Below are 26,455 nucleotides of genomic sequence, written 5' to 3'. Positions count from 1 at the left end.
GAAAATATTGAGCAACTGTACATACACGTCATTGGGCCAGAGAAAAAGAGAGTATGGGAATTCAGACTTTATTTCTTGGTCTCAGAGTTCAAAATGTGGTTTGCTAAGATAACAAAAAATTTAAGGTTGAGAGAAAATCATTAAATACTTAATAATATAGACAATAACTGCTATAATACCTAGGTGGGAAAGGTCATCTCGGGCTAAAGGTGGTCACCAAAAACTTCAGCGTAAACAAGCTATCAACAGTCTGTCGGGGGATTTTGACAGCTTAAATTATGAAATAGTGGCCCCAAATAAGTGAATAACAACCTTCAAATTTGTTTTAATATGCAATGTTCTGAAAATTTTTAAATTTTGTATATTATTTTAAGTTTCCAGCTTCTCTTAATATCAAAAGATACAGCAACCAGATTAAAGCTAAGCAGCGTCTGCTTCTTTTATAGAAAGAGACCATGTTATCTTCCTATCCCTGTATCTTTCTTGTATAGTCCAACCTGCTTCATCATTTAATAATCTGCTTGGTTTCTATAAGCATTTAAGTTTCTTAACCCTGGCAGAGAAATGTGGGTGACAATAACCAAAACTACAAACAGTAAAGTACACAAAAGTTCCTATTTATGAAAAAAGACTTCAAAGAATTAGCTTTGCAACAAGTATTAAATACTGGAAAGCAACTAGGGATAAATCAATCTAAGAGAAGAGCAGTTACTCGTATCAAACTAAAATTTTTAGTTGACTCATATAAGGCCCTGACCAATAAACATTTGATATCCAAGCCAATTTTATGGAGTGGTTGTATGCCAAATGGATCACCATTCTTTTATACATTAAAATTAGGGGGTATTAGAGGGGAAAAGTCTGAATTTTAATGACACCTCAATTTTTTTTTAAAGATTTTATTTATTTATTTGACAGAGAGAAATCACAAGTAGACAGAGAGGCAGGCGGGGTGGGGGGATGCTCTCTGCTGAGCAGAGAGCCTGATGCGGAACTCGATCCCAGGACCCTGGGATCATGACCTAAGCTGAAGGCAGCAGCTTAACCCACTGAGCCACCCAGGCACCCTGACACCTCAATTTTAATACTCCTCTCAAAGGCAAGAGGAGGGAGGGTTGCTTTAAGAGTAAAGGTTACTTGCGATTTATGGCAATTTTGGAAGCAGTGTAGGATGAAACCAATCTCAGCTGCAAGTACTCACTTCTGTAATACTAAGTCATGTGTTTCTCTTCATTTGTGTTTTTTTTTTGTTCTCTCTACATTCCAATTAAAAGGAATAAAGGAATAGGCATCTTTACAACATCCAATGCTTGATATGAGGTTATCTGGGCTAGATTTCTGACCAGTTTTCATTCTCCTAGGGAAGACGCATTCTTTCCAACAGGCTAACGAGCTCTCCAAGCAATAATCCATTGTGCAAAACTGAAGCTACTTCCTGAGAGATCATTTGGGAGAAAAACCTTGCCTTATATTCATTCACAGGCATACAAAGTTTAAGCTACTGGAGCCAGCGAAGTTAAGATATCCTTAAAGTTATGTTTGAGGAGTAAAGAAAAGCATTGTAGACAAAATATGAACATGTGAGAAGAGACAGGAAAGAAATTTCAGAAAGTTGCTGTCACAATTAATAGCAACATAAAAGGTTACAGATTTCAATTAAGAAATGATCGGTGTTTTCGGATTCTAAAAAGGTTTAAGTACATGGTTATTTACTAAGAATTCCTTTATAACAAACTGTTTTGTTAAGTACAGAACTTAAAATTCTCAAACTGAAACCATTTTATCAAAAGCTGGCTTTTTACTGAAGTACTGAGAAACCAACCAAGATCTCACAGCTCACAACTGAAAGAAGACTTGTTTTCTTGAGCATGGAAAGCAGTATTATAAGGAACAAAATTTTTTAAAAAAGAAAAAAAAAAAACCCACTGCATCAGAGACTAGATATAACTCCCCAAAATATAAAATAACATTATTAGGTCAGCCAGGAATAGAACACAGTTTACAAAAAAAAAAAAAGAAAGAAAGAAAAGAAAAAGCAAACAAGACAAATTAAATTACACATAATACTTACATCTTCTCTAGGTAGTTTATTTTCATTGTCTCCTTCAATTCTCACCCGAACCACACCAGATTTGTCCACTATTTCCTGAATAACTTTGCCATTTTTTCCAATTACTTTTCCTTTAATAAGAGAAAAAAACATAACAGTAAGTTAAAACCAGTACTGGTAATCCTTCCAATACCAGCCCCAATAATTTGACTTGCTATCAAATTCAAAAAACGAAACAAAGCTCCATCTTTTTACTCTCAATATATTCACCCTGAAAACTAAGAGGAATTTTATCCTTCATCTGAAACTTCCTTCTCTTCAGAATGCCTAAGGCTATTATTAATGAGGACTGACAATGCTGCTCACACTTAAGTCATTTTCCAAGTCTAAAACATTTTTTTTAATGTGCTCTACATCATTTCTGTATTTTTAAAATATCAATGCAACCCATTCCAAAACTTGGACATTATTTAAAGGTAAACGAAACACTTATTTTGGCATTAATCATACCAATTTGTTTATGTATTTTTAAGTTAACAAATTCAATCTTGCTTTCATATTCAAGTTGCTACTCATCCAAAACACATCTGTAACTTAAAGACACTTTTAAAATGAATACTCAACAAAATAAAATGTCTGCATTTAACATTCTTCACAGTTTTTAAGTACTTCACAGCTATACAAATACATATAGCATGTATATGGTATGCGGTCTTCCTAAATATGAAATATGATACAGTGACATAAAATCCAAATTATTTACCTTCTCCACACTTAACATTTAAGTGTGTCAAACAGCAGTTATTAAGTATCTTCTAACTAAAAGAGAAACTAAAAGGAGGGTAGAAAATTCTCTTCCCCTTAGGAACTTAATTCTTACAAAGGTAGCAAACTTGTAAAATAGCAAAGCAGTACTAGACAGTGTTACCTGGTAACAGAAGTAAATATTCAGGTAACCTTCCCTGTATGAAATAGATGTATCCCTTATAAAGGTTATTAAGTCCAAGTCCCTCATTCTTTAACTAAATCAGCAGTCTATTTGCAGAGTAAATTAATTCTGGTTGAAAGAGGTTAAAATGGAAGTTACTCCTATCACATTCTTGAGAACATAGTTTCCATTAAAGAATAAGGGAACAACAATAGTAAGAGCAAATGGGTCAATACAGCAAAGACACCATTACAGGATTTTCTATCCCTATTCTCAAAACTCCTTCCCCATTAATAACCCTAAGTTTAAAAGCAGCAGCAATTGAAGAGGTACAAAGAAAAAATAGAGTAGGACAGGGAATTCACATGATGTAGGTCTTCTCTGAGCAGCCCTAGCAGCAGTATATAAAAGCAACCTTCATTGTTAACACAGTGAAGCTCAAGCAGCAACTCCATCCTTGACCCTGCTAAAAATAAGCAAATGTCTTTTCGAAAAAACAGTAATCAGACTGATGTATCATAATCCCTCCCCCAGAATCTTTGCCCCTTCCTTCTATGAACTATACCAGTGGTGAGTGCACATCCATCACCCTTCTGGGGTCTGTGGCAGGGACCTACCTGCAAGTTTTATTTAGTCCCACCAGAGACCGTCAATATTTTAACTGATCATTTCCATTAAATTCCAAAGCATATTGACAAACTGAAGCACACCTGTAGTATAAATTGAGCACTGAGCATAAATGCTGAAGGGACAGAGTAAAGAAGTGATTAAGGAAGGCTTCCAGGAGGTGAAAAGTTTCAATTCATTTTTAAATTAATGTTCACATAATATTTTTCATCTGACTTAGGAGGGGTGGGAATGGTCAGGGTCTAGAACTCGTAGAACCTGAATGTGTAAGAGAATTCTCTTGAACTTACCCACCAAGTAGTCCTCATTCCCTTTTACTCCTCAGTCCACTTTTTCTTTTTCACTTGGACTAAAAATGTACTATTTTTCAAGAGTGCTTCACCCATAAAACATTTTGGAGGGAAATGTAGTATTATTATATACAACAACCAAGAAATTGTTAGGCTACCTTTGAGTTTTTCACCAACATATACTAGTTGCTGCTAATATCTATTTTCTGAAGAGTCCCAAATAACCAAAGCAAACCAAGACAGAGTAGAGGAAAAAAGAGATATGACAAGTACTCACATCATTGCACAGATACATGAATAAAGAGAAAAACCAGACAACTACAAAAATAACCAATTTCCTTTTATCTGAAATATCAGGAATTTTTACTCAAAATTAGCACTACCAAAAACTCTTTTAAGACCAAGGCTATCTTCTATAGAACTGCTGCATTGGAAAGAACCTTGATTTCCTTTCACACCCTCATCGCCGAAACAGTTTTACAGGCGAAAAAACCTAAGTTAAATTATGCTCTGTAAAGCAGAAACCACAATGTTAGTACCAACAGGTGTCACTAATTGTGACTTAAAGAAAATAGGGGACTATTTTTCAAAAGCAGCTTGTCAAAAGTGATTTCATTTGACAATGATAAACATTTGATATTCTGTATCTATAATCATTTGTTAGAATTATACAGAAATACTTCAAGCTTACACTCAATTTTAACATCTCATCTCCCCAGCAGTTCAATCTACAGTGAACAAGAACCAATAATATGGAGCTTACTTATCTGGCAGTATGTCACACCTATACAAATGCTTGGGAAAAGTAAGAGGTGAACAGCTGAATACCAAGAAACTGTCCAAGTTCTTGTCCCAGAGTATTATTGTCCCAGAGTATACTAAGTTGTTAACTGGGCAAAACAAACATCTTTTTAAAGTGGAAATTCTGGGGGGGGGGGGGTATTCTGTAATTTTTTTTAAAATAGGGTTAGACCAATAGAACACATATAGCAAAAAATCATTTCCAAAAGGCAAAACAGGCCGAATTATATATAAATGGAGTCCAAAAGGCCCTGTTTCACTGAGGTCAAGAAACTCATGAGACACAGCAGTGGACAAAAACTCAAGCCCCTCCTAGTAAATGTCTCTGCTTTATGTTAATGCTTACTTTTTTACTAAAGGTTTAGGATAATCACTGAGTATTTACTTAATAGATGACCAAAACTTTTCCATTTGTCTCAAATAGCATTTAAAAGGACAGGTAACACCTATGTAGAGAATATTAATAACAAAGCTATTAAACAACTCATCCCAAGCGGTAATGCTCCTTTAACTACAGCTTCACACTCAAAATACTGTCATTTAACTTATATCCCATGGGTAAATAATATCCATTAACGGTGTCAGAAACTTAAAAGTGAAACCTCCCCTCCTATCATCATCACCATTCTTCTCTCCTACCCATGACTTCTTACCTTATTCTATGCCTTTGCAACAACCAATTATTATTTATTCAGGGCCTACTGTGTAGAAGTTTATTACCCTATTGTTACTCCACTCTTACTTTTTCTTCTGCACTAAACAAAAGAAAAAAAATATCACAAACACCTTCTCAAAAAATACTATCACAATTCTGATGGACATATGAGTGATAAAAACACATTAAGTGAATAAGAAGAGCAAGCCCAAGGGGTGAAATGGCTTTTAAAAAACATGATGAACTGTTACAAAAATCATGGGTCTTATTAGCGAGTCACCCTGTACAGAAGGAAATATCTTTACTTTATCATATGATAATAATGAGATACAAGTCACATGCTACTTTACTAAAAATAGAAAACAAGTAAGGCTATCAAATGCTACATGTAACTATAAATAAAATACAGTATCAGACAAGATTAAATTTCAATTAAATTGCTATTATTAGTAATAACATTTAACTTATTTAACATTTAGTAGAAATACCTACCAACAAGATTCCTAGGAACCTGAATAAAATCCTCAACAAATTCCAAGAAACCTCTAGCCTTTTTTACAGCATCAGCACTCTGCAGGAGAAAATAAACATAAAATATAACCCTGAAGAAAACCCCAATCCAAAAGCGCACGCGCGCGCGCGCACACACACACACACACACACACACTGAGAAATTCTGAATTACTATGTTCTAGTACAAGATTCTGTTCAGCCCACTAAAGTGACATTTCAGGCTCAATAACTCATGAAGTACTTTAAAAAGAAAAAAAAATTATTAAGAGGCTAGAAAAAAAACATACTATTAGTATCTCTAAGGGAAGGGGGAAAAAACCCTAAGTTGAGAAAACAGAATTTACCTTACTTATGTTAGCCAAATTTTAACCCAATCCTAAATATATTCGGTCCATACTCCCATGTTAAGTTTCTCTAGGTGAATGTTAAATACAAATTAATCATATTGTCATCACTGTCACACTTTTTTTTTTCATTCTCAACATAAATTATTTTAAAAGCTGTTTTTGTGGAGATACTTTTTAAAAAGTACCTACGAATAAGATTAAAATTCCTTACTTCTAACTGGTATAATTTTAAAAGACTAGAAGACTGGAGAAGGGACCTTCTCTACAGGGAATCTATAGTTCTCGGGAAGTTACCTTCCACTTTTACTGTGTTCTTTAATAGCCCATAGATGAAGTATATCATGCACCCATCATGTCATATAACACAAAAAAATTTTAAACCATTTTTAATCCTCACAAACTGCAATGTAAGCACAACTATTTTCATTTTAAAATTAGGAAAATTATGCAGAGAAGTTAAGTAACTTGCTCCAAGTTCACTCACTTGGTAGAGACAATTCCAGTCAGGTAGTTAGTGTGGCTCCAAAGGTTTCAGAAATAAAATTTAAAAATCAGGCCTCTACTAATTCACTTTATGACCCAACTTTTCATGAGAAGAACTATGCATGAAAAGTCAAGATGTGAGGGACACCTCAGAGACTTAACCGGTTAAGTGTCTACCTTAGGCTCAGGTCATGATCCCAAGTTGCTAGGATGGACTGGGCTCTCTGCTCAGTAAGGCGTTGGCTGGTCTGTCTCTCCCCCTTCACTTGTGCTCTTTAACTCAGATGCAAACACTCTCATAAATACTTTTTTTTTTTTTTTTAAAGATTTTAAAAAATTTATTTAATAGAGATGGGGGAGACAGAGGGTAAAGTGAGGTAGAAGACTCACCACGGAGCAGAGAGCCCAACGTAGGCCTTGATCCCAGGACCCCGAGACCATCACCCGAGCCAAAGGCAAATGCCCAACAACTGAGCCACCCAAGCACCCCTCTAATGAATATCTTAAAAAAAAAAAAAAAAAGTTAAGACTTGAAATCATCACCCTAAAAACCTTATCCACTTCTTCTAATGTGAGGCATGGTCTTAAGGAAAAGTCTGAATTATTTCTCAGGTTTGTTATTTTCCAATTCACACAAATGTCATAATTAACCAGAGACAAAAAATATTATCCAAACTCAAGTTCTTCAAAAGCTCCTCTATTATATGCTATTCACAGCTGCCAGTTTCTGGCACAGTAAGCACTCAAAAAAAGCAAATTATTTGTAATGCATATAAAACTGAGTTAAAATCAGAAGCAATTGCTTAAACTTCCAAGAACAGTATGTATTAAATACTCTATAAATCTTTTATTGACCCATATAATACAACAGTTCTTCAATCTACCTGCACACACATAATGGTTACTGGGGCTGACTCATTTTTAAAACTATTTCAGTGGGAAACTGAAATTCCAAATAATATATAATCAAGCAAGTTATAATAAAGTTACTAACAAAAAAATTCTTTAAATAAAGTTACTGAGATGGGGGACAGACATTAGCTTACCTCTCCATAGATTCTAAATGTTCCAGTATCTTCATCTAGCTCAATAGCTGTAACTCCAGGAACCTTTCTCGCTTGCTGTATGTTACTACCATGTGTTCCTATTGCCAGGCCCATCAAATCTTCTCTCACAACAAATTCCTCATGAAAAGCTGCTGCAAGTTGTTTTGTGCACTATAAAAGAGGTATATTAAAATTTATATTACAAAAGATCAAAAACAAATGGTTTTTCATATACCCATGTTTGTAGTAGTCATAATCATCAAGAAGCAGAAGCAAACCAAATGTGCACTAAACAATAAACAAAATGAAATACATGCATACAAAATTATTTAGCCTTCAAAAGGAAATTTTGACACATGCTACAATGTGGACTGAGGACACTGTGCTTTAGTGAAGTAAGCTGGTACCAAAAAAAAAAAAAAAGAATACTCTTACGATTCCACCTACATGACATTTCTAGAGTAGTCAAATTTATAGAAACAAAAAGTAGAATGGTGGTTGCCTGGGGGGGTGGGGGGGTGGATATGGGAAGTTGCTGTCTAGTGGATTTAGTTTCAGTTTTGCAAAATGAAAAGTTCTGGAAATTGGTTAATTAACAACATGAACAGACCTAACACAACTGAACTCTACACTTTAAAATGGTTAGGCGGTAAATCTTATGTTGTAATTTACCATAATGTTTAAAAACAACAAAAAGAACTAAGAAAAAAGTAAAGAATACTCCTTTGGGATCATATAATAGAAGGGGAAGAAACAGTTTGATAAGTCTGTTTAATCATGATTACAGAAAATAGTTAATTCTAAAACAATTTTCTGGAATTACTGATATAAGAAGTTCTCCAATAGTGTGGCAATGAAGAATAGGAGAAAACAGAGTAGTACCTTAGGATGGGATAGAAAAGCAGTAATAGGCTCTTTTTTAAAACCTACATGCTATGTGTCCTCCTCTCCTCTTATCTAACACTAGTTAACTAATGGAAGTGTGTTATGAATAACAGCTGACAGGGTAGTAAAAAAAAAAGTTAAGGACAGAGTAAAGAAAAACTAGTAATATAGTTCTACTGGATATCCCTAATGAGTTTCTAAGTTCTTTGGCACCTGTTATCTATGGCCTAACAAAAAACTCAATAGGTATTTAGCAAACAAAAGCTATTTGTGGAAAGTAACAGAAAAAAAAAATTGCTCTAAGAGCACAATGATGCCTGGAATCAGCCACAAAACAGGTCCCAAGGTACCTTTTAATAGTCAAGTAGTTTAAACCAAGGAACTTGATTAATATACTTATGAAACTAAATGGGACACACAAAAAAACTCTGATAAACCCACTTACTTCTAAATGCTTAGTGGCCTCTTCATTTCTGGACATAAGCATCAACTTCGTACGAATACTTCGCAAATGCATGTCACTTAAAATATTTACTCTCTTCACAGTTGCTTCGCTGGCAGACTATAAACAAACAAGTTAATCATTCAAAATAATCTTATTTTTCAAGACAATACAAACAAGAACCTTCCACATAAAACCCTCCTTGATCCTCATCTACTATACTTCTCTCCCCACCATTTCCCCCTCCCAAAGGTAATCCTATTCCCCAATCCCCTTTCTGAATTCCATTATTTAGTTCTGCTATTCAAATTATGATTGGGGTTAGGAGGGCAGGGGAGAATCCAGGATCCCACACATTCATAATATCATGATGTTCAGAATGCCTTATTAAGATTTTTTTCTTGTGTAAAAGATAGAAATTAACATTTTATAGCTGTGAAAAAATTTTCTTCCCTATGTATTAACAAACTTACTGCACATTAAGTTCATTTTATCTTTTCAAATATTTAATTATAAAACCTGTGAAACATCCACTGGCTACCTTAAAACATGTAGTTATCTTACCAATATCATTAGCTGTGTGGTTTCTGGATGGTAAAAAATTCTGCATGCTCCTACTGCTTTCTTAAAATCTTTATGTGCATTTTCATTAGCACACCTAGGGAGAAATTGATTCATATTTAAGACTTAAATAACAGATTAAACCAGAAAGCAATTATAATGCAAACTAAGTATTTTATTTTGACACTACCCATTAAAACTTGGTTTACTAAAAAAATTTCCAACAGAAGTTTTTGGGTGTTTGGGAAAAAGATTTTTGTAGCATTCTTCTTAATTCACAAAGCAATTCAACAGTAAACAAAATTACTCACGCCTCTCTCAAATCCTCAGGAACATCCACTGTGCATTTAAAGAAGGTATTTTTTTTGACAGTTTTATTTTGATTGACAGGCCGAAGTCGTTCAAATGTGACTATTTCATTGTAAGTGGCATCACAAGCAGCATATTCAATGACATAAAACTAAAAGACATCAAAATACTTTAAAAATCCCATCTGAACAAAAATAATGAGCTTTAAATGAAGTTCTAATTGCCTTGCTCAGCTTACCAGCAGACCCTCCCCCTTGTGGCACAAATACTAAGCACAGCTTAGTTACATCAATCTGATTTGCCTAAACTAGATTATAGGCTCTTACAAGCATGAACCTTGGTGGTTCTCACATGCCTGAAGTGTATCCCTGAAGAGAAGCTTTGAGGTTTGCAAACTCAGAAAACAAATAAAAATAAACGGTCTAATGAATTTTTTAAAATATATGATCAACTATTTCCAAATTAGGAGTTCAGAAAAAAAGCTAAGAACTTAAGGAACATTTACAGAAACCAGGAGTTGAGGTATTTCTTTGGAAACTAGTCACAAAGCAAGTGTAAACATCACTTACTTCTCCTTTCATCATTCGAACTTTAGCCAACCACCATCCACAGGGTTCTTGGTCATTTGCTCTTGAATATACCTGGGGAGAGGAAAAAAAGGCCCTTATCCAGTCATCCTGGCAGATTTCAACATCACAATGACTTACGATAAATGCCAAATCCCATCAAATTCTAGAATCAAAAATGTCACTGCACTAAAATTAGTTGACCATAACTTAATAAAAGAGTCATGTCTGTTTAAACTTTACTACTGAAAAACAAACTGAACCCTTTTGAGGCAATTTGGCTCTTTGGAAATCTAATTCCAAATTGAGGAGATTTTCCAAACATAAATATTATTTTAAAGAATGCTCTTCACAAGGCAGTTTAACATAGTGTAAAACAGAGTTCTTTCACAGTTTGTCAATCCTGTTCACTCTTAAGCACTGCACTCTGATGATTCAAGTAACAGACACAAAATTAAGCTAGAAATTACTAAAGACATTTTAAATCTCACAACAGTATTTCTAAGATGCTGAAATCAAGAACGGTTTTCTTCAAGAAACCGAATTTTAAAACCTTCAAGGATATGATACTTAGAATTTAGATTCCTTCCTGAAGAGCCTAAACCAAATGCACTAAAATTGTTCAGCTGACCAATAAAAATTTAAATTATACACATTTAGTACGTGTAGCACGGTTCATAAGAATCTTACAAACCTCTTCTGAAAAAAAAAAAATTATCTTATATCCTCTGTATTTGTCATTACCAGGTATTTTGTAACATAACACATTAGAGAAGTTTCCCTTAGGGATTAGAGTTATTTCTAATGGTACAGCATCTTGATATATCTTCAGTATGTGGAAAACTGGGGGGAAGGGGTGTTGGAGAGACAACCAAGAAGAACCACATTAAAATCTTTATTATATTAAGAGTACAGAGAAATCTATCAAAATATCTTAACACCTATCTTTGGGTTAAATGCAAACAACCTGATAATAAGCAAAGAGTTTGGGGGGAAAGCCCAAAGACGCCGTGAGGTGATCTGAGAGTAATCATGGAAGTGGGGGAATACTGGAAATGTAACTGAATAAGCCAAAATCTCACATCAACTTCACTGTGCATCATGATCAGAAAAACATCTACATACCAATCAGGCTCCAGTGGACTTAATTTTAGCTTTGCAATTCTTTATGAGCAAACCTATCTTGTAACCTTTATCTTTTTGGTCTCCAAAAAAAAACAATAAATTTTACTTTTCTTAAGAATAAAACAAAATTCATTCTATCTTGCAATTATTTTACGTATCCATGGAACCTCTTATAAATCTAGAGGGAAATCTAATGATCTTAGTTTTTTTTCTAGATCTTGAAACACTTCACTATTTCATCATCATTCATCAATTATTCCCAACTGTGCTTTAAAAAAAGGCTATAAAAAGAAAAACAAGAGAGAGAAGAATGATGGTATCACCTGGAAGAACACAACAGTGAAATATAGTGTTACTATTACATCATCCTGGTTTCTTTACTGCATAGTCTTTCAAGAAAGTATAAAAAGACTGGAGACACCATTCTTGCAGTCTATTTCTGGTTTTCACTGAACAGTTAAGAATTCAGAATTTTTAATTTTCCACCCATAACTGCAAAGACAAAATTTACAGAGGAAGGGCTTTCACAATTATTAGAGGAATCTGGATTGATGCAGAGACAACAGCACTCTAGATTCTAATGATGAATGTGAAATTACAAGCAGAATGTCCCACCATGAAGCCTTTAGATGATGAATAGTCCCAAACATTATACTTCTAAGAAGAAAAAGGAAATTTAATATCCTCACCCAGTTAATCATTCAAACTGTGACTTCATCATACAAAATCATGCAACAAGACTCGGGACCATTCTGTTTTTCTAAAAGGACATGTGATCATATTCTTTCATCTTTTATGACTGTACACCAAAATGTACCCCCATACAGCTCACAAGTGGGCAAATGCCAAAGGTAGCTGTGTATACAAAGATGACTAGAAAGAAACAAATGATGAAGACATGCAAAAAATGCAATGGGTTAGTCAGTGCAACTGGTTAAGTATGAAAATGATAGAATCATAGCACAAAGATAACTATGCTCTGTTCAATAAAATTAGAAGCCACTAAGAGTTCCAAAATATTCTTAAAGAACTGCATTTCTGATAAGCCAAGTGTAAGATGAACCAGAATGAAATGATAAACTAGAACTTACTAGATGTGTTTTAAATTTGATTATCAGTATTTGTGAGAATTTAATCTGTGTTTATGCATGACAGCTGATGAGCAGTAAGTAGTATTTAGAGCCCTGTACTCATTTATATATATATATAACCAAAACCAGGAAAATATGGCATAAAAAGCTGTATTTGCTATTTTTTTTTTTAAAGATTTATTCGGGGTGGAGGAGGCATTAGAAGAAGGAGAAACTCAAGCAGACTGCTCTGAGCATGGAGCCCAAGACAGGGCTCTACCTCACCACTGTGAGACCACAACGTAAGCAAAAACCAAGAGTCAGATACTTAACTGACTACGCCACTGAGGCACCCCTGTATTTGCTATGTTTAAATGCTCATTAAGATACTTAATGTTGACCTTCAGCATCTTTTTATTCTTAACTTCAGTGAAATTATCTGTAAACAGACTTAAATTTTTTCAGAAATGGCCCACCAGGACCAAATGATAAGCGCTCATGACATTCTCCCTCAGTATGCTTCAGATTAAAAGAAACCCCTAAGAACAAGAGGGAAAGGCCCATTCCAAGTACGATCTCAGAAAGGCAAGTTCAGCTAAACAGACTGGAATATCTGTTGGTACCTAGTGAATGGGTGTCTTAAAAGTTTCGGGGGGGGGGGGTGGAGGGGGGGGGGAGAGAATGGGTCTTTAAACTACCTAAATCCCTTTGCTAATTCTACTTTCACCAAAATAAAATTTTCTAGGAATGTGACTTCCTATGTGAGCTTACCACCAAATAAAGAGAATAAATCATTCTGGACTGCCTTGAAGCTTTATCTCTCACTGAACATTAAAATTCTGGATTTCATTTTATACTTACATCTATCTCTGTAAGCTTCATTAAAAACTTTACCACTGAAAGACAAAGTCATTCTCATAAAGCCAACTAAAACCAAGTTCAAGAGCTTGAATCAAACACCATGAATTTGGCTCCACTTGAGTGCAGTGGGTCAAATCACATTCTTTCCAAAATGAACAGTTTATCTTACACGATAAAAAATCACTTTAATGACGCATTAAAACTGTGCCATAGTATACTGTGTCCCTGATGTTGCTCACTGTATTTATGACTCTATCACTGGAGTAGGAGCACCTCAAAGAAATTACCTTTATTCAGACTTTAAATTTCCAAACTATTCCCAAGGAGCAAATCACACTCTAAAGCAACAGCCCTCATTGTTTTAACATTCTAAGTTTCTACAAATCCAAGGAAGAGCTTTAAGAAAAGACCAAAGAGGACCTGTGAGAGACCTAAAAGCACAACAGTACTCAGGCTGAAGAAGTCCAATTTCATGGAGTGGATGGATAATGGAACATGAAAAATCAAATTCCAGAATTCTATTTCTGGGTTCTTTCCGCCAAATAACTCCAAGTCAAGCTCCACTACAAAACAGCCTCTAAATTCTAACACACAAAGTATTGTTACTTAATGAATTAAAGTCATGTTATTAACCTTTCGATCAAGTTAATAATGTTTAACTATGCTTTTCAAAGTCAAAACCAAATATGAACACCAAAAATAGAGGGGTTTTTTTTTTTTACCAGTTTTCACCAAATTAACTGAAAAGAGTATTTCTAAATAATGTTAACCATTAAACTGAATAATCTTAACAGCCAGTTTTATAATTATTGTTCCTTTATATTCAATATATCATCTCATTACAATTATAACCTATCATAAAGAAATGGAAAGTGTACATTAGGAAAGCAACTTTAACACCTAGAACACACTGAGGTGTTTTATCTACTTATACATAGTATTTTCTCATTCAACTATGTCGCTGATACTTTTAACAAATGGGTTTAAAGTCTTGGAAAATAGCCATTTCCCATGTAACAACAATCAAGAATGTTTACCTCTTCTTTAAACATATGCAAATTTCCCAAGCCCTAAGACTTAACTGTAAACTTGACATTGTAAGAAAGACTAATTACAGATAGGTAAAATTTTCAGACCGGTTGCAAGAATCAAATTGAGACATTTTTTAAAGGTAGAACAGAGGGGCACCTGGATGGCCCAGTAGGTTAAGCATCCTTCAGCTCAGGTCATGATCCCAACTCCTGGGATCAATCCCTGACCCGCATAGGTGCTCTCTGCTCAGCAGGGAGCCTGCTTCTCCTTCTCCCTGCCATTCCACCTTCTTGTGCTGTCAAATAAATAAAATCTTTTAAAAAATAATGAATAAAGGCAGAATGGAAACTACATGTATCTTCATCTTTTGTATAAAAAATACTGAATTTTAAAAATTTTAAGGTAAGGGTGGGCACCTGGGTGGTTTAGCTGGTTAAGCATCCAATACTTTTTTTTTTTTTTTTTTTTTTAGACAGAGCGCGCTCAAGTGTGCATGCCAGCATAAGCAAGGGAAACAGCAGGGAGAGGGAGAAACAGCTTCCCCACTAAGGAGGGAGCCCAATGAGGGGCTTGATCCAAGGACCTTGGGATCATGACCTGAACAGAAGGCAGATGCTTAACTGACTGAGCCACCCAGGCACCCCTAAACATACAACTCTTGATTTCAGCTCAGGTCATGGTCTCAAGATCCTGAGAATAAGCCCACCATTGGGACCCTCAGCATGGAATCTGAGAATCTCTCTCTCCATCTGCCTATGTTCCTCTCCCATCTCACATAGGCTTACAGGTCCTACCCCCACCCCTCCCTCTCTCAGTAAATAAAAAAAAGTTTTTCTTAAATTTTCAGATATGGGAGTCTCTTATCTCAAATTATTCTTATTACTCTTGTTTCTCTCAAGGCATCTATCCCAACATTATAATTGAAATATAAAGACATAGGAACATACGTCTGACAAGTCACCATTTAAAAAAAAAAAAAAAAAAAGGTTTATGCCACAAGAACAGAAACTTGACAATTCTTATCTCAACCAGAAAGCACCACAATTTTTTAAAAAAAAAAGTTTTTTTTAATCAAATATGTTAAACCCAAGAGAAAAACCTTGAAAACCTTGCAGAATTATATACTGGCTTCAGTGTCAGCCTTCCTATGGAATGTGTTTGTGTGAGCTCATGTACTAACCTCCTGAACAAAGCAGGTATCTATAATTAAAAAACAAAACAATTCACATGTGAAACCACTCGGGAAAAAAACATTCTCTATTGCACTTCCAATATCCCAGAATACCATATTATATATCCAGCTTAAGAAAATTTAAAGAAATCATTTTCCCATGATTTCCAATTTCATAAGGTGAGCATTTTCTTAGCAATCTTTTTTTTTTTTTAAGATTTTATTTATTTGACACAGAGAGAAAGAGAAAGAGAATACAAGCAGAGGGAGTGGGATGGAGAGAAGCAGGCTTCCCACTGAGCACAGAGCCTGATGCGGGTCGATCCCAGGATCATGACCTAAGCAGAGGGCAGACACTTAACAACTGAGCCACTCAGGCACCCCTTTCTTAGCAATCTTAAGTTAGCAAAGTCAGCAAAGCAAGCACTTACTGAAAAATTTTTCTTCTATCAAATGTTAAAGATCAAACACATATGCCACTTTTTTAAAAAGTCAAAGAAAAAGCCACTAAGAGGTTTAAAAATAAGGCTTTGGATTTTAAACCTTTGTTTCAAAACCTTCTTTCTCTTATAAATCATATAGTGCTTCCTTAAGGACATTAGATCATGACACTAATTTATGTTCTATAATTCCATGTAAGCCTCATACATTGACTGGAAAGATGAACCTCAAGTAGCCAAACATTTTTACAGTAGTAAAATTTTAGGATAAACCATATGAAATTGTCAAAATTCAACCATTCCTGACTTACAAGAAAGAAACTGTCATACTGAACTTTAAATAAATGATTGAAGAGACTCGATAAAAAGCTCCCTCCTGTATCTTTTTTGTTCTAAATCCATTACTGATGACCAAATCAAAGTCGCCTTTCCCTTCTTAAAAGAAGAAGGGTTCTTAGAGGTACAAAAGAACAAGAGTTGTGAGTCTGGCACAAAACTGACAACACTCTATGAATATAGTGTAATGTATCAGAGAATAACATTCAAGTCAAAAACTGGAACTGGTTCTCGGTTTCCCAACCTTCAGCCTGTGTGACCTTGGAAAGCTTAGTAAGTATTCATAGAGCTTAGAAGACGCCCTCAAGAAACTGTTATGTCAAACTCAGATAATCTTTTTAAAAAGCCAGTTGGGGGTGCTAGGTGGCTCATTCAGTTAAGCATCTGTCTTCAGCTCAGGTCATGATCCAGGAGTCCTCTGACTGAGCACTGGGTAGGGCTCCCTGCTTGGCGGGGGGAAGGGGGGGGTTGGGGAGTGGGGGGGGTGTCTGTCCCTTCCCCTCTGCCTCTACCCACCTCAACCCACTTCATCACCCCCACCTCTGGCTCCTGCACATGTAAGTGCCCATTCTCTCTCTCAAATAAATAAAATCTTAAAATTTTAAAAAGCCAGTTATAGCTTATACATGTTAGTGCTATACAAGCGTCAACTGTTATTTAATGCTATATGGTATGTGACTGACAGAAACAGCGGCTGATGACTTAAGTTAATATACTAAAATATACTGTGCAATGAATTCGTCTAGAGAAAAGTATCAAGTTAGACTAAAAACCTAAATACTCCTGGGGAGACTGGGTGGCTCACTTGGTTAAGAGGTTCTTGATTTCAGCTCAGGTCATGATCTCAGTGTGGTGGGATAGAGCCCCATACATGGGGCCACATGCTCAGCAGGGAGTTGGCTTGGGATTCTCTGTCCCACTCTTCCTCTGCCCCTCCCTAACATGCACACCACTCACCCTCTCTAAAATAAATAAAGCTTAAAAAAGCAAAACAACAACAAAAAAATACTCCTTAAAACAACAAAGACCACACCTGTAGAAATACTGAAAAAAGTATCCTGAAGGCCACACCAAAAACTTAGCAGACTAGAATAAAATAAACTTCATGGGAAAAGCCATTAAATATACTTTTTAACTGTCCAGGAGAAAGCACCACAGATAAAAAATTACCCATAAAATACAAAGATTTCCTACATCAAAATCCACATAAACAAAAACACACAAAATTCACAGAACAAAGGGCTTACAGACAATAAACTAAAAGATGCTCCATATCACTAGTGATAAAGGAAATATTAACACTGAACACATCAGCTTTCCTGTTACCAGTTTTATAAAACTTTACAACTTAATAATAACCCAGCCAGTCAATCTACAAGGAAACAAACACCTTCATGTATTAGCACTTTTGGAGGACAAAACTGTATGTTCTGGTACCATCAAAATTTTAAATATATACGCCTCCAATTTAGCAAGTGAACCACTTAAGATTCCATACAATCAGAAAAGCGGTTTACTTAAGGACATAACTCTGGGTTTATTTTTTGGCAACAGCAAAAAAAATCAGTAATTTTAATTTCTAATTATGATACATCTGTACTAAAAAATATTATGGGGTGGTTAGAAAGAATCAAGTAAATCTGTTATGTGCAGCATGAAACTGTCCACTATATCCCAACTGACTGAATACAGAAATCACAAATATATAACATATTCCCAATTTAACTTTAAACTCTTTAAAAATGCAAAGAAAAATACAATTCTTGTAAATGAGATTTAAGCGAGAGTGTACAGACAAGCGTATCTACACTAAGAGGGAAGTTCGTTTTTTATTTTATATAATGCTGTATCATTTCATTTTTTACATTAAACTTCATTACAATTTAAAGGGGGAGGAAATTAAAAAGAGAACTACCCTAAATACTCAGTAATCACACCACTGGGTATTTACACAAAGAATACAGAAACACTAATTCAAAGGGATATATGCACCTCAATGTTTAATGCAGGATTATTTACAATAGCCAAACTATGGAAGCAGCCCTAGTGTGGATCAACTGATGAATGGACAAAGATCTGGGGGGGGGGTGTATACACAAAGATACACACACAACAGAATATTACTTGAGCCATTAAAAAGAATAAAATGTTGCCATTTGCAACAACATAGATGGAGCTAGAGAGAACAATGTTCAGCAAAATAAGCAAGTTAAAGAAAGGCAAATGCTGTATGATTTCACTCATATGTGGTATTTAAGAAATAAACAAAGGGGGGAAAAAAAAGACAAACCAAAGCACAAACTTGTAAGTATAGAGAACAGAAGGTTACCAGAGGGGAAATGGGTAGGGGAATGGGTGAAAGAGGTGAAGGAGATTTTGAGTACACTTACCTTGATGAGCCCTGAGTAACACATATAAACCTACACAATCACTATATTGTATACCTAAAACTAATCAAACACTGTATATTAACTACACTAGAATTAAAATTTTTTTAAAATTTTAAAAAAGAGGGATGCCTGGGTGGCTCAGTTGGTTAAGCAGCAGGTAATGATCCCAGCGTCCTGGGATCGAGTCCCATATCGGGCTCCTTGCTCGGCAGGGAGCCTGCTTCTCCCTCTGCCTGCCTCTCTGTCTGCCTGTGCTCACTCGCTCTCTCTCCCTCTATCTCTGACAAATAAATAAATAAAATCTTATTAAAAAAAATTTTTTTAAAAAGTAAGTAGTTTCAAAAATTTGAAATCTATGGGTCGCAAGATCGATTTTAAAATTCTTTATGTGAAAAAGTGGAAAATAATGACATCTTAATTTCAGAGAATGATTCTCGTAATTTAAGGAGCAAACTTCACCAAAATGGAACCATAAAAGACAATGTGAAAGAAAACACTCTGCAATCATCAATTTTCCAAATCGTTCCATTTCTTACACCAATATTTTGTATACAGATGGGGAGGCAGGCAAAAAAGATGGTCCAGGAACAAGTTAGTCTGAGACAGGGGAAAGCACAATATAACACCACCACAAGCACACCACCAAGTTTTCCCTTTAATCTGAGCCTTGACACTATCATTATCTGAAAATTTTAAAAACTATGAAAAGCACTAGTCTCACAACTAACCACCACACATTTCTAATTCCAGAACATTTCCAAAACGAAGTCATTCCTTGCCTGCCCCAACTCATCACAAGAATTCCAGAGGAAAAAACTTCTGAAACAGATATAAATTTTTACCCCTCCCTACAAAAAGATGTTGATTAGAAAAGGATTCATTGCTGAGAAAAACATTTTCACTGGAGTCTAAAGTCCAAGTGAACAAGTACAGTAGTAATCAGCAGTATCACCGCTACAATACACAGTACCCACCAGTAGCCTATTTCATACTCCTTAATTGACTGCAAACACTTCACCACTTTGTTTCCCTGTGTCTTCCCATACCATCTATGATACTTCCCTAAAAGACACAAATACACATCACACCCAGACTACAGTTACAAGACTCCTTAGAAAGAAGTCCTTAGTTTCCACTTTTGGTGGATATGAACTATAAAAGAAAAAGTACAATTAAGTCGTAACAAAATTGATTTAGCAAAAGCAAAAGGGTTCCTAGTGAATTTAGAGCAAGTAATTAAAATCTAGGCCAAATTTCAGAATGGAAAGGAATTTAGGCTACCAGGAATTAAAAGTGCCACCATTCTTTGGGTTCCTAGCACATTAACATCTACGATTAATAGGAACTCGAAATTTACCAACAGAATTTACAAAAAGTAAAAGACACACCTAAATGAGTTCATATGCCAAGACTCAGAACACTGTCTGGCACAGAATACACACTGCTAAGTGCTTATAAAAACATTTAAGACAGATTATTTCATCTGTTTAAGTGTTCCTATACCTCCAGATACCCCCAACCCGACCCTACATAAACTAGAAAAACATGTTTAGCATATTAGAGCACCTTGAAGGAATTACATCAATTTCTTGAAAATCACAAGTTTCCTATTTCCAACAGACTCACAACACCTCTATTTAACAATTACTTCCATGTTTCATTTCACATAACATCATGCATATTTAACAACATTAACATATTGAAAATAGACATTCAAACTCTACTAGTGTGAAAAAAGCAACATACAAAGAAGTAGCACTGTATGATCCCACTTTTATTTTTAAAAATAGGGGACAGCCTGTGACTGACAAATACAGTGAATAATGGTTTTTTTCTTCTCATGTAATTCCTATTTAGTCCTTTTTGTTTTTCTGTACTTTTAAAATCTTCCGGACATTTCTAAAGTATACAACAAGGCTGTATGTGTATTACAATATTTCACATTTTTATGTATCAACTATATTAATGACCACAATAAAGGACTATTAATATATTATAAAGATACTAAGAGAAAAAGTACAAGAAAAGTTTTAAAGTAATTAGCAAAAAGGAAAACAGCAACCAACACCACACAGCTCTCTGTGCCATATTCTATACAAACCAATTCAAATACACTATCATTCTTAACTCCAAAATTATTATTTTCATGGTAAAGAAACTTGACCAAGGACACAAAACTAAAAATGTTAAAGCTAAGACATGAATCCCAACTGACTCCAAAACTCAAGCCCTGCTATATATTTTACACAGCCAATTAACAACAGAAAGACCAGCGAAACTATCAGCTAAACAGATTTTCCTAAAAGTATATTTATTTAAAACAAAGTCACACACACAAAAAACCTTAAAATACATACCTCTACTTCATCTCCTTCACTGATTTCTTTTTTTATGTCAGGTGGTGGTGGTAATCTAACTTCATTAAATGGAACCTGGCGTTCTGGCTGCCAGCTGAAACATCAGGAAAGGAATTAACAATTTTGAAACAGATTATTCAAAAAGCCCTTAATATTTAAGCTGTAGTCTATGCTTAGTGGTGTATATCTGAATTAATCATTTAGCTTTCCCTAATGAAAAGCAAGCTTCATTCATATTATATTCTTCCAAGTAATTAGTCTGTTAAAATTTTTGCATGACTCTTGATGAAGTTCACAAATTAACATCATAAATACTAATTATGTGCAACTGTCCAAATTATTCATCCTAAAGGAACAGTACATACAGTTTTCTAAAAATGAAATAGGCTAAGTTCATAGTAATAAATCAGACTTGAAATAATGTCACATCTACACTGTCAATAAACAGTGCAACCAACTTATTTCAAACAATCTTACAAGTATATGACTTCTCAAAGGAACAGAATTTCAGAGTTTACAGAATATTAACTTCATAATTCATGTGCACATGTTCACAGAAATGCAGAAAATTACTGCTATTTTACACAACTGAATTTCAAGATTTAATTTTCTTACACAGAATTTACATTTTCTGCAATGAATATACATGTTAATATCAAAACTTGGGAAAAGCTGACTTCTACCTTTATAGCAAATATGACCAAATTAAAACAAACTTCACTATTGCTTAACTAACATTTTTCGTGTCATACTGTATAAACTGGATTGATAAAATTAAAAATTCCTCCCTATTCTAATAATATTCATATGCTTGGGAGGTACACTAGCACATAAAATATCAAATAAATTCCTATGGCTTCCAACTGAAGATGCTATGCAAAACATCAGGAAACAAGACTTTTGACTGCTTTCTTTTCACCATTACTATCTAAATGGCAGCTGCTCAAAGACAGGAATCACCCCAACACATGTTTCTACACGCAAAGCTGCTGGGCAGATCTCTCTTCAGGCCATTCCAGAATCAGTTTTGAAAGTTAAAGTTGAAGACATCTTTTGACCTTCAATTACACAGTGCTCCTTTACAACTCTTCCGAACCAAGCCCAACATACTTTCACATTTACTTGGGAAGAGAGGATTAGGAGCAAGGGAATGGGCAGGATCCCCGCTGAGTAGGGACATCCCCCCGCAATGTGGACTCAAACCCAGGACTCCAGGGTCATGATCTGAGCCAAAAGCAGCTGCTTAACCGAAAGAGCTTAAGCGAATGAGCCACCGGGGTGCCCATCTTTCACATTTTTTAAACAAGGTCTAGGCCCTACAACAACTATAAAACGGATACTCCTAATTAATATCAAGTTTAAATTAAAGGCGGCCCAATACAAACCAGCAGCCATTTGGAAAGCCTTCGACAACATCATTTCAACATTCTGGGATTTTAAGAATTATGCATAGTATAATCCCATTTGTGCCATCTGATTTTTGCAAAAAATACTAATTCATGTTCACATTATGTTTTTACAAAAAAAAAGTTATGAAAAAAGTAACAAGTATACTGTGGGAAGAAGAGGTGAAAAGTTACCAAAACTAGAACTACCTGAACTTGTAAGATGATCAAACAACCAAAGACTCCCACCCAAAAGCAAAATCATTTTCCACTGGCAATCAGAACACCCACAAGCAAACACGAATTTAAACCAATCCTTAAGATCTCTATTGATCAAAAAATGACTTACTTGTTCTCAAAAACAACTGTGAGGGAGTCTTCATGAACATCTTTGATAAATCCCTGCAAAAAACAAAAACATTATCAAAAGCATGTCAATATCCAGTTAAACATTACATTAGGGGTACCTCACTGGCCTGGTCAGTAGAACATGCAACTTTTGATCCCAAGGTTGTAAGTTCAAGCCCCACTTTAGAGAGAGCACTTAAAAAAAATTACATTAATTGCAAAAGCCTATATTACACATACAAACATAGAACACTGAAAAGAACCCAAAGCTTGGAATTAGGCAGATGTGGGTTTGATTTCCATCTCCGTCATAATGAGCTATACATCCTCAGAAGTTACTTAGCCTCTTTAAATCTGTTTCTACATAGTGTCACCTACCCTGGAATTAGGAAAAAATCAATGTACGTCCCTGAAACATCATAGGTATTGGTCTATACTCAAAGTGAGCAAGGCTGTCTTTAGTACTGTGACTAGGAGTTCATGCTCTTATAATCAGGCTGCCAAGGTTCATATCCCAAGTTCTAGCATTTACACATTTTTGGGCATAATTTTAACTTAATGGTTCATTACAGCATCATACCTTATGGAATTATGAAAATTGTAAGATTTAATGTTCACCATACTACTTGGTGAAATTACAAATATAAATACTACACTCCGCCATTAGTAAAAAGCATTATTACATTTTGAATACTAAACTTCCATTAATTTAATTTTACTTTTCCTACCAAGTTCCCTTCCACCTTCACTTAAAAACAAAAAACAAAACAAAAGAACTACAGTAAGTACACTGTCTCAAAGCCATTTTGGAATGAATGTAAAGATTTGTAATAAAAATCAGTGATCATTTTAAATTAATTTTGAAATGAGTATTTTTAATCTATCTTCATTTGATACAGCTGAAAACAAGCTGTTAAGATCTGACATTCAAGAAAGAGCAAAGGACTTGGATGTAGAGTAACTTCAAATACCTGCTCTGCCACTGTGTAACCTTGGGAGTGCAGTCCACATAGCACCTGTATGATTACAGCTGACATTAAGTGACCCTTTATATTACTGTCAAGAAGACAACCTTAGTCAAATCCTACATACTTTGAGCCACAAGGTAGTCACAGTAAATAATTTTCCAAGACATCTTTATCACACGAGACTCCATAAAATCACTAAGAACTAGCTAAATAAACACACTTGCAGTACCTGGTTAAAACAAGGCAGGGATGAACACTTCCAGTTTACCTCATCTTCCTGTCCAAAAGTCAATTTAGTAATACTAAAGGAACTTTGAGGCATAAACCAACAATAATGACAATAAAGAGAAAAGAAAAAACTGCAACAAAATTTCAGAAATTCAGAAAACAGAAATATCAGTAATTTAAAAAACAAGGCAACAATTATTAGTACTGAAATGCTTACTCTATCTCAGACATTATTCTAAGCAAACAGCAAACCAAAAACTGAAACAAACGCGCAGTGAAAAGAGCTGAAAAGTAAACAGATCACTACTACTACCCCAGAAAATTTAAAGATAGAAACTCTTTAAAAAGAGAGGGTAATAGATATGGCTAAATATAAAATCATTTTCCTTCATAATATAGATTCACCAATCACAAAACGTAGGTAACTAATAAAACTAAAGTCATTGCATTCTTCTCACATTTGCTACTCAATTGCATGATTTTGTATTTGGCCCTGATATCACTCCAGCTTCAAACGTCTATCACCTGCTTTAGTAGTATGCTATGGGACATTTCAATGCAAATATCCTCATGTAAGGCTAAACACGGGATACAATCCTTCCAATAGTGCTATAGCAGTTCCTGCATGCAATTTCAGAGACAATTTTTATTCCTCTTCCTCAAAGGTAAAAATTAAGAGCTGCTATTCCAGTTCTGATTATCTGACCATGTTATAATAATAAGAGCCTGACGAATTTCTCTATTCCTAGTAGGTTCAACCACAATCACTTTCTGCAATGATTTTGATCAGCACTTTAACAGTTATGTTACCAGCAAATCTATCTCTATTAATATCCTTAGTCCTCTTCAGCTTTCATTAAAATTTTCTACTCCTTCACAAACAACTTTCAGAGTCTAGAATGTTTCACCAAGAAATCTTTGCCATTTCTGTATAATTTACAAAATGAGTTTCTTCAAGTCAGAGCTCTAAGCCACTGGGAAATTCTACATTCTTCATTATAACAGAAACCTGTTTTTCTACCTATATGTCAACATTTATTCAACTCTTTCCAACCCATCCCCACTTTACTTCCACCACCACCATCAGCTTTGTTTGGGTGCACATTTTCCAAAAACTTTAAGAAAAAATACAACTCCAGACACATACTCAAATTACTAGTATCCTTCAAGCGTAAGATTAAATAGATTAGGAATGAACTCTTAGCAAAAATGCTCTAATCCCCAAACCCTAGATTCTAGGGATAATGTGCTTCTAATGGCCAGATCTCTATGAAATTGTGTCCATCTGACGCAGGACTCAGATATCACTTCTCATGGTTATTTCTGTATGCTCGGAAGTCACCAAAATGATGATACTAGGTCCCTATACACTCAAGCCCAAAAAGAGCAGGGTAAGGCACTGCCAAAATCTTTTGAGTCAGGGGACAATAAATAACAATGGTCATATTTGTCTGCACAAGACAATAGCAGGGCCTTATGATTTTATGTCCCCACAACTTCTGTACCTCCTTGTGTTCTAATCCAACCTTTGGGGATTCTGTCTCTTCACAGTCACCATTCATCTTGCCCAGGAACTATATTTCTCAGAACAAAATCTTTTACATTTCTTTTTCCTCTTCCCACATATATGCAAACATGCAAATTCCAAAACATCATTATAAAATGGTCCTTTGTATGTTTATATGTGAAATTCTTAACTACAAAGTATCATCAATAAGAAACAGACAGTATAACACATCAAAAATGTGATCAAAATATCTTTAGAATATTGTCCATAACAAAGCAACAAACAGAACGTTACATACTAAAAACCTAGGAATGTCACAAACTGTGTGAAATGAAGATAAGGGAGGAAATAAAGAGAACAGAAAAAATCCCTAAGCTGAGTAAGTACTATTTGAAGAACTGGTTTTTTTCAAAATACAGCCTTAAAAACAGTTTACTTTAACTTAATAACTCAAGGTAGCAAGTTGTGTTCTTTTGTTGTTGGTGGTGGATTTTGATGACAGAGAACACTAAGCTGAGAAACAGGTTTTCAGCTTGATGAGGGCAGTTTTAGAGGGAAAAAATCCTATTGGTTAAGCAGAAAGAAACATGGTATGAATTATTTAAGGAATTGAAATACCAAGATTATAAATACAGCAATAAATAAGGACAATAACCAGGGACCCTGTCTATAGGAAAGTTACCAGATTCTAAAAAAATTTCTATGGGGCACATGGCTGGTTCAATCAGTAGAGC

At 35.0% G+C, this 26,455-nt stretch overlaps 1 protein-coding gene across 4 annotated transcripts in view; it reads right to left on the bottom strand.

The window, feature by feature from the left end:
- The window catches only part of FXR1 (FMR1 autosomal homolog 1), a 57,886-nt gene that overhangs the window by 16,891 nt on the left and 14,540 nt on the right, over positions 1–26,455 (bottom strand). For all 4 annotated transcript variants that reach the window (XM_044251848.1, XM_044251851.1, XM_044251849.1 and 1 more), the window contains exons 2-10: positions 23,020–23,072; positions 21,286–21,379; positions 10,507–10,578; positions 9,940–10,088; positions 9,632–9,725; positions 9,071–9,187; positions 7,741–7,911; positions 5,844–5,922; positions 2,072–2,181 (exon numbers count right to left, since the gene is read on the bottom strand). In XM_044251848.1, the coding sequence (XP_044107783.1) occupies positions 2,072–2,181; positions 5,844–5,922; positions 7,741–7,911; positions 9,071–9,187; positions 9,632–9,725; positions 9,940–10,088; positions 10,507–10,578; positions 21,286–21,379; positions 23,020–23,072 (939 nt within the window). The remainder of the gene's footprint in view (positions 1–2,071; positions 2,182–5,843; positions 5,923–7,740; positions 7,912–9,070; positions 9,188–9,631; positions 9,726–9,939; positions 10,089–10,506; positions 10,579–21,285; positions 21,380–23,019; positions 23,073–26,455) is intronic.

Source organism: Neovison vison, chromosome 6 (assembly GCF_020171115.1).
Source record: "Neovison vison isolate M4711 chromosome 6, ASM_NN_V1, whole genome shotgun sequence".
Lineage (NCBI taxonomy): Eukaryota > Metazoa > Chordata > Mammalia > Carnivora > Mustelidae > Neogale > Neogale vison.
The sequence above is the reverse complement of the archived record's forward strand: the minus strand, read 5'-3'. Positions and strand labels throughout refer to the sequence as shown.